Below are 9,820 nucleotides of genomic sequence, written 5' to 3'. Positions count from 1 at the left end.
GGAACCAAGGACCTCAGGCCACTATACATTGGTGGACACATCTAGTCCTGATCAGCCATAAAACAATGGGAAAGGATAATAGTGTAAACTACAGCAGACCCAGATAATATGAAGTAGGTAATTACCCCAGACAGCAGTGGATACAGAATTAAAGACAACTGGGGAGAGAGACAGACACGGCCAAAAATGGAAGTACTTAGAAAGAACCTCAGCCATGAGCTGCACTGATACAAAAGAGTTGGAAGAAATTAGGTGTATTAGCAAAATGGAGGACAAACAGGACACTGCCCAATGGAATGAAGGATAGAAGCAAGTCATCCAACAGTAGCAATAACATTAGTGGGGGATTGGTTTGAAGACCAGCATTCTTGAAGGACTTTGTGGCCTAGCATGCTGCAATGATTTTTTTATTATTTTAACAACAGGAAAAATTGTCAAAAGGATGTAGGAACCTACATGGAACTTGGAGAGAGGAGCACAATGCTTGAAAGGCGTTTGGAGTATGCACCAAAAAGTCATGTCTGCATGTGGCAGATGGTCAAAAAGCCTGAGACTGTATTGATTCAGTCTTTGTAGGATAGTCTAAGCTGTGTATATTGAACTGATGAGCAAGTGCATAGACATTCATCTGGATTTTATAAATAAAGCCACATTCCTGCAGTGGCCCAGGCCAGAAGCCAGGGGGTCCTAGGGCACACCTCCCAACTTGGCTGGAGCAGACAGCTTGGGCCAAGCCCAGCCTGCCCACCCTTCAAGGTGGGGTATGTGGGGGTACGTGCAAAGGATTCTGGGATGCTGGGGGACTGTGAGTTAACTTGACTCTGGAGGGGATCCAGGACAGTAGCTTAATAAACTGATTTAACTTAAATCAGTTAAATCTGATATTACATCCATCCAGGTTTATCTTAAATCAGTTTTGACCATTTTGAAAGTGGTTTATGTGCACTGAACTTCAGTTGTGTTATCTGGATGGTTTCCAATCACTTACACTGGTTTATATGCAACTGTTGTCCCTCTCCTAGGTGAGCTGTAGTAGCCTGTAAATAGTTTTTTTTAACAGAGAGTTGGTTTAGTTTAAAAAAAATATGGTGACCTCTCCTGTTATTACATAGCAGGCAGTACCTGAAATATCATCCTTGTATTTTTAACTGATACTTATTAACATATCTGAGTGTACATGTTTGAGAATTTAATCAAGGTCTGGAATAGCCTGCCATTGGAGGTGGTTCAAGCACCTACACTGAACACCTTCAAGAGTAAATTGGATGCTTATCTTGCTAGGATCCTATGACCCCAGCTGACTTCCTGCCCTTCGGGCGGGGGGCTGGACTCAATGATCTTCCGAGGTCCCTTCCAGCTGTAATGTTTATGAAATCTATGAAATATAGTTTATAACAGACACTATAGCTATATATGTAGCACAATGAGAGAGTTTATTGCAGTATATTTGAAAGAAACCCTCAGGTGGGTACAGGAATTTTAATGACTCAAATATGTGCACACTCAAAAATATAGCAAGCCAAGAATTGCTTGTTTTTATTAGCCCTGCTTAAATGTTTTAATTGGGTGGAAACTTAGGCAATGTGTTTGATATACTACTGAATGTCTCTGTCAGGTGCCTAATATTGGAATATATTTTGAGCAACACATATCAGAGATGAAGGAAGCTCCCATAATCACCATTTTCTTGGGTTAATTATTTACAGCACATATACGCAATATAGTTCCTTTCAGGCACTGAAAACTTGATTATTTCCTTTTTTCACAGATGTCTGTAGTGCCATCACTTCCACGTGAATTTCCATGCTGTGAATTTCATTAACTTCAACTTCTTTCTCTATTTTTTTAGACTACTGAAGAAGATGATGGAGCTAAAGGTCACCCTTGCAAAATGTTACACATGTAAAATGACTGACGTCTTACAATAGTCCTGTGAGAAATTTCTCTCCATGCATTCCCAGATTAAAATTTTGTGTTAATGTTACTATTCAAGAATTTTTAATTTTTAACATATTTTGTTTTATTTAAACATATTGTATATTCAAAAGCTTGAATTGATTTATTATTGCTTATTTTACAGAATTCTCCAGAAGCTTGAATTCAGACCTCTGGGGTGTGTCCAGATGAATACACACGTGCCTCCTGCTGCGCCTCAGAGCAGTTTGAGACACCTCAAGAGGCATGCTGGGAACAAAAACATGTTCCCTGCACTGCATACATGCAGTGCGGACTCAAAATTTGATACCTGGATTTCCAGGTATCAAAAAATCCTGCACAAAAATGGGGCAGGATCATGCCCTGGACCATGGTCCAAGGCAACCCAGAAGCAGGTCCCCCAGAGACACTCTGGTTTCTGGCCAGAGCATCTCTAGTTGCTTCTGCTGCTCCAGCATGTGGGGCACACTCCCTCCTTAGTGTGCTGGGGTAAGCAGAAGCGGGGCAAGGCTGTGGTATGACCCAGAGACTGGGGGGGGATGTGGGGGGCCTGTGCATGTGTGGGAGGACTGTGGGGAGGTTATGTGAGGGTGGAGAGAGCTGGTTGGGGGGCATAGGTCCCCTGCAGGGTGCACTGCCCCCTCCTCCTCTGCAGCAGTGTTTGTTGGGCACCCAGGGCCCACTGTTATCAGAACCCCCCATGGTGTGACACGGCCCTGGCCACCTCAGACCTGGTACCACTTGTGCCACTTGTCATGGGGCCATCCAGCTCAGCACAGGGCTGTTTGCCTTTCTGCAGCTCTGGGCTGCTTGAGCTGTCACCCAGGGCTCAGCGCCACTTGCAGGGACCATGCATTACCCTGGGCTGGGTCCTGCCTCCCTGGGCCCTGCATGCTGTTGGGCTGGGCTGGTTTTGTGGAGGCAGGACCTGGTCCGGTGTGATGTGTGGTCCCTGTGAGTGGCACTGGCCCCTGGGTGACACCCCAAGTGGCCGGGACCTGCAGAAAGGTGCACAGCCCCATGCCATGCTGTGCTGTACTGGGCTGGGCCCATGACAAGAGGCACAGGCAGTGCCAGGTCTGAGGCAGCCCAGACCATGCCACACCATGGGAGGTCTGACAGCAGTGGGCCCTGAGTACCTGATGGCTGCTGCTGCTGCGGGGGTGAGCTATGGGCCCTGCTGGGGGGGCTGTGGGCCCTGCAGGGGGAGCTGTGCACCCCGTGAAGGGAGCTGTGGGCCCTATGGGCAGGGCTTTGACCCTGCACAGGGGGGCTGTTGCCCTGTGGGGGGACAGGAGACCCACACCTCCTGAGCAGCCCCCCCACAGTTCTCTCACAATCCCCCCACACCTGCCCACACACCCCATGCCTCACTACCACATTCCCCCACACCCCTTCCCACCCCTCTCCTGCAAACCCTACATCCCCCCATCACACACCCAGTATACCCAGCTGCCAGACAGGATGAGACTTCTGGCAGGATCTGTGGCTGTTGGGGCATCTGTCTTCACATCCTACTTAGTGAAGAGGTCAGGGGACGCTTTAATTGTTCTATGATAAGAAAACCAAAAGCAAACATCAAAGCATATAGATATTTAGAATTTATTTTATTATGATGATAGAGACACTGGTAGCCTTCCAAATTGCTGTAAAATTGTAAATATATCAATAAAACATTGCCTAACTGATTTCTCTCTCTCTCTCTCTCTCTCTCTCTCTCTCTCTCTCTCTCTCTGTGTGTGTGTGTGTGTGTGTGTGTATATATAGTGGTCTTTTGTTTTAATTGGGGAAAAACATGTATTTTGGGGTATTTTAAAGTGTGGATTTGGGATTTTTTTAATCAGAGATTTTGCAGTTTTAAATAAGGAACACCAGAATTCCTGATAGTGAGGCAAGTGGCAGGACCCAGGCAGAGGAGCCTGCTCAGGGCTGGCATCCAGGACCCAGCTGGAGGTGGCTGACCTCCTGGCCACTTGGGGCTAGAAGGACATGCTTTGACAGTTCAAAGCAGGCCAGTACGCTGAGAACATCTTCCAATCCGCATCTTCCTGATAGCTGCCCAGATGGCAGGGTGGTGGCACACATGGCAGTAGTGCCGCACAAAGGCCAACTGTGCAGCCACAGCCCACTGGCATCTGGCCCAAAGGTGCAGATGCCTCTGCTGAGGCCATGCAGTCCCCATCTGGGTCTGGCAGGTATGCAGCCATGAAAACATGCTGTTACAGATGGCAGCAGGTCATAGCCAGGCAGTGGCTAACTAGTGGCCCCTACTGTGTGGGGCCAATGAATGAATAACACAACAAAATGCTTGGGACAACTAAGGCAAAAACAGGGTGGGAGTGTCATGTGGGTAAAAGGGTCAAAATGTGACAATAAATGCGCCTGAGGGGGACACTGAGCAGAGCCCCCCAAGCCACACCCACCTGTCCTGAAAGGCATCCAAGGAGCCCAATGGTGCTCCACCCAGAAATGCGCATGGACAAGTGACAGAAATGTGGTCCCATGGTTCCTGGGCTCCTTCCTGGCCACAGCCTCCTTCCTGGTCATGTACAGGACCCACTTGGCCAGGGCCAGGAGGGGGTTGACCAGGAGGTCCCGGGACTTGGTGGCGCTGCAGATGGGATGGCCAAAAATAAAAAGGTGTGGGGTTAAGTTCAACCAGAAGCTCACATCTATTTGTATTTTCCAGAGATAGAGTCCCTTAAAGCCCACCTAGTTAACTAATAGCCTCCACTGTGTGGGGCCAAAGGTTGAAAGATACAGCTATTTTTTTTTCTTCTTTTTGTGGGACAACTAAGGAAGAAAAGGGTAGGAGTGACATGGGGGTCAAAGGTTCAAAATGTGAAAAGAAGTCCCCTGGAGGAGGACACTGAACAGAGACCCCTGCACCACACCCACCGGTCCTGAAAGGCATCCAAACAGCCAGTGGATGCTGCCTATTGGTGCTCTGCCTGGAAACATGCACAGACAAGTGAGAGGCCCCACAGTCTTTGGGCACCTTTCTGGCCAGAGCCTCCTTTCTGGTCAAGTACAGGGCCTACTTGGCCAGGCCAGAAGGTTGACCAGGAGGTCCCAGGACTTGGTGGGGGCACGGATGGGGTGACCAGAAACAAAAAGGTGGGGGGTTGGATTCAACCAGAACCTCAGGAGGAGGTTCTGGAGGTGGAGATGGAGGAGCTGCAGCCTGGTGCACTCAAGGGTCATGTGTGCCAGGGTCTCCCTCTGCCTACAGAAGGGGCAGGAGACTGGGGTGTCTGTGAAGCTCACCACATATATACCCATGGCGATGGCTCCCCAGCCAACAGCTGAGGTCCCCAGTGGCTCGTGGGATGACAGTGGAGAACAGACTCAGCCACTGGGGTGCCCCAGCCACACTGAACAGGCCCTGCCACTTGGTGTCTGGGAGAGAGAGAGTGGCATGGTGGTTCAGGTGGCACACAAGCATGTAGAGGTAGCAGCAATGGATGGTGGAAAAGTGGAAAAGTTTGGTGTCCTCCAGCCGGCTTAGGTGGTGGAGCTGGAAGACACACGGGGAGGGAGGGGCAGAGACTGCCACCACACAGGACCTGGTCAACAAAGGCAAGGGCATCAGGAGGTAGGGAAGATTTCATCTCCTGGACCAGACAGCAGGTCGCGTGTGCCGTGGGTAGACCCATGCACTGGCCAGTATAGCTGGGTCCACCCACTTCTGCCTATCGTAGTCCAGGAGGTCTCTGATATGGGTGACAACAGCCGGAATCAACCTCTGTCACAACAGGGACACCTCTGCTGTTGGCACCCCCAGCTGGAGGTTCTAGAGGAGGGGCTCAATGAGCAGGCTGGCACCCTGGGTGAGTGTTGCAGGGGACCTCTAGGCAGAGACCAGCCTCCAGGCCTGGAGGAGGTCCTGGTAAAACTCTGGGAGCCCCCCTTGCAGGTCCTGCAGGGAGAAGCCCCGCAGGCCAAGGAGCTGCCAGTTGTATTGGAGCCTCTGGAAGTGGTAGAGGAAGTCGTGCCCCAGGTGGCCCCATGTTGTGCGGCTACCGACACTGTACAGTAGTTGCTGCAGGTCCTGAAGGTGGAATGTCAGGACCTGGCTGTGCAGGCAAACCAGGACCTGGCCACTCTCCTGCAAGGGAAGGCTTAGGACCGCCACAGCGATCCAGTACCGTCCTGGCCAGAAAAACTCCAGCGCCCATCTCTGGAGCAGTGCCAGGATGTCAGGGGGCACAGGCAGAGTGTGTAAGTGGTGCCAGAGCATGGACAGGCCAAAGGCATATCTGCCTTCCTGCACAGAGAGCAAGAGGCTCAAAATGTTACCTTGAACTAATAATTTATTAACCATTGACCCTTAATAGGAATACACTGATTGTCAGCAAAGTTGTAGTTACTGAAATGATTTCTATAATTTCTTTCACTTTGTGTCTGATGCTACAAACATATCAGAAAAGTCACTTGAAGGAAGTTTTTCAGAACACAGTTCAAAAGCCAAGCTGAATAGAATATATCACCAGGGGAATTTAATGTCAATGTATCCCTGACTTAAGGTATAGACTTACTGGTACTTTGACTGCCTTAGACTATCACTGTCTGGATGTTGGTACTATGTTTTATCCTTTTCCCTTCAAATGGCTGAGCGGGATGCAACTGGTTATATCTATATTTCTCCATAGCAGGTGCAGGCGGTCTCTTTTCTGGAAGTCAGCGGGACTGTGGTTGGACTGTGTTTAAGCGGGTCTTTCTCCCAGAGGCTAAGGAGTGGCCCAATGGATACAGAAGAGTTTTAGAGAGTCCTCTGCCAGTGTTCCGAATGTTCACTTGGAGAAGTCACAGGAGTGTCTTAAAATTAAAAAATCTACTGACTAATTGCCAATGTTGAACAGATTTAGGGGGATACACTTCCCATTGCTAGGGCCTGAGTTATAATTACCACCAGGGAAGTAAAGCCTCTATTCATACATTTGCAATGCTGCAGTTGTTGTCCCACCAGGTAGGTCAGAGGGTAGAGATGACCTCATTAATTTGGAGAAAGATGTCATACCTCCCATGCCTGGCAGTGAGAGGTAATGTAAATCTCCTTAAAACAACTAACTTGGAACGACAGCTCTTATGGCTACTCACGCAGGTAGTTGTTAGGAGCCGCAACAATCTGAGGGTAGAGAAGTAATATAACTCCAGTCATTTATCAAGGAAGCAGGTGAAATCGTCTTCCCAGCAGCTTAGATGGGAGAGATTCCCCTCTCAGTGGCTATAGAAGTGGTTATTCCATCTACTCCAAGCTGTTTTAGCTGCACTGAGTATGTTTAGTGACAGATCTCCCCCCAGCAATCCTTCCTCCAAATATGTTTGTACAGTGAATTGTTCTGATAAATTATCTCTATGCTACAACAGCAGGAAAGTATCCTGAAAAATATACATGTTAAAGGAAAAGTTCAAGGAAAAGCGAAGCTAGTTCTGATTCGAAATGTTTACCATCAATCAGACTGTTGCTTAGCAGGGACTGGATGAGCCTGAACAAGCTGGAAAGGGGCAGGAAAAAAGTGGAGGCAGCATTCTTCCTATTTAAAGCTGCATCACTTGAAAAAAGTATTTGCAGACTGTGACGGAGCTGGTGCTGAGAAAGGGCTTGCAGACTTTGTCCCGGACCTAGTGCTGAAAGGAAGACCCAAGAGCTGACTTCATGGTGCTAAAATAACCTTTCATTTTTGCACTTTTTGCTCTCCAGGAGGACACACATGTCTAATATTTAGACATGATGGCAAGCTGGATGCAAACAAGAACTTTTTTAATCCTTGCTGCTTTATTAGGGCAATTTGTAACAATAAAAGCACAAGAAGATGAAGATTATGGGGGTGGTGAGTTTCCCTTTTTCTTTGTATGGTCTTTTTATTGCATGCTTTGGAACGGCAAGCCTTTGGGAGTAGTGAGATTTTTGAGAAGGAGGCTCAGAGGTTTGCACTTCAGAAATATAATTGGAAGACAACTGTCAGGTTTTACAGGCTGGAACTTTACAAGGTTCCCAAATCTCTTGCATTTGGTGCATTATTTTGTGAATACAGCCTGGGGAAAACCTATTAAATGCAAAATGTTTCTGTGCAGCACTTAGACATAAACCCTGTTGCCTCATATTAACACCGTGTGGGGCTGTGGAGTCCGGAAAGTTTGCAACAAAAGAAAGTGCTTGGGATGAGACTAAATGGGGTTGGAGACTAGTCTGAACAATATGAGCTGTGCTGAGAGAAGTAAACACAGAAGATTTGCAGGGTGTAGCCTTTCTGTCCTGAACTGAATCTGCTTTACTAAGTCTTTATTTTGGGAGAAATATAAAAAGTAATCTCTGCCTGCCTTTTTTGTCTTTGTCTTTCTCTCTTTCTTTCCATTTCTCTTTCTTTCTGTTTGTTTCTCAGTGACACTTTGATAGAATCCAGGCTTTGCTTACATGGTAGTTTCCCACCCTTCTGTCCTGGTAATCTGGACAATGCCAGTTTTTTTTCAGGATGTCTGAAAGCAGGGAAGTACTTGAATTTATGTGGCATGACAAAAGGGTTTCTTAGGCTTTATGTTCCTTCACATTCCATATTGTATAACTGATTAGAAGGAAGTGATTGATATTCAAAAGGTTATGTAGTGGCTTTTTATACTCTCTTGTCAAATCTAGATGCCTTAGTGTGCTGTGGTCTCTGAAAAGGATAATGACTTATTATATTACTTATAGTAGCTAACTTTTCTTGGCTTCTTGCATATTAAATCACTGTAGAGATTTGTGGGAAAAGGAGTGGACATGAATAATATCTTAAAATGTAATGTAGCTTACATAATTTTCTTACGTTTGTCATATATTTTTCTTGTAATTTAACTGTTTTCCATAATCTGCCATACATTGCATGAGTGATGGGAGTTCATATCTTCACAAATGTAACAATATGGTACTTTTGAATGTGTTTGAAATTCTGTAAAGGAAATGAGTTTATGATTCAGTACATTTTGTAAGAAGCCCCATAGAGGGGGCACTTCATGTAATTTTGAGAGAGTATTTCATATGGTTACTATAAAGTAGAAGGTGTCTTTAACATTTTTCAAAAAAATGTAACCCAGTTATGAAAACATGAAGTATCAAATTCATAAAAAAAGTTAGAGTTTCTAACTCCAATAACATTTTTTAATGTTGGGGGCCAGGGGAGAGGGTAAATTAATACATATAACTTATTTTCTTGTTGATTTTATAGAAACCATGGAATAGGCCACGCAGGACTCAGGCAGTCTGTGTGTGGCATGTAGCACGTGGCAGAAGGGTCAGTTAGCACAGTAGCAGATAGGGAAGGAAGCAGGAAAGTAAAGGAGCACATCAGAGAGTACAGTGGAGGGATCAGAAAACAGAACAGCACATCAGGCAAGAAGCAGAAAGCAGAGCAGCAGATCAGGCAGGAGAAGGGGGTCAGTGGCACTTGTGGAAGGTGCGGGGCTAATATGTGGCACACCTGCCGAAAACTTGGCCCCCATTGGAATAGCCCAATGAAGAAACAACATCTTTTTGAATGCACATTATATTTGATAGGTCAGAATGTGAAGTTATGTTTTAAGAGATGAACAACATGTTTTCAGTTGTTGCTCTTTCTCCTGAGAGTGAATTTGTTTGCCTTTGGCTTAATTGTGAGAAATGATAAGGTAGCTCCTCCTGCTATGTTCACTGCTTGAAGAATAATTAGTTGGTTGTTTGGGGAAAAATGGATGTATTGGATTAGGGGAAGGGAATACATCCTCACAGGTTAAACTGAAATCTCAGTAGGTTACCCTGGTTTAAACTGCACATGTCAAGTTACATTACATTTGATTAAAAGCCTTGTTTAGGGACATAAATGGAAGGTAACATAACTTAGTTTGTTTTTAGCTCATCTTATCTAATTAA

General features: G+C 46.3%; 1 protein-coding gene across 3 annotated transcripts in view; it reads left to right on the top strand.

The window, feature by feature from the left end:
• The first annotated feature begins 7,489 nt into the window (after positions 1–7,489).
• The window catches only part of COL5A2 (collagen type V alpha 2 chain), a 232,878-nt gene continuing 230,547 nt past the window's right edge, over positions 7,490–9,820 (top strand). For all 3 annotated transcript variants that reach the window (XM_019523080.1, XM_019523081.1, XM_019523079.1), the window contains exon 1: positions 7,490–7,769. In XM_019523080.1, coding sequence (XP_019378625.1) covers positions 7,667–7,769 — 103 coding nt within the window. In that variant the 5' untranslated portion in view covers positions 7,490–7,666. The remainder of the gene's footprint in view (positions 7,770–9,820) is intronic.

This window comes from Gavialis gangeticus, unplaced genomic scaffold, assembly GCF_001723915.1.
Source record: "Gavialis gangeticus isolate Ggan-Ray unplaced genomic scaffold, GavGan_comp1, whole genome shotgun sequence".
Classification (NCBI taxonomy): domain Eukaryota; kingdom Metazoa; phylum Chordata; order Crocodylia; family Gavialidae; genus Gavialis; species Gavialis gangeticus.
This window is presented reverse-complemented; position numbering and strand designations above follow the sequence as displayed.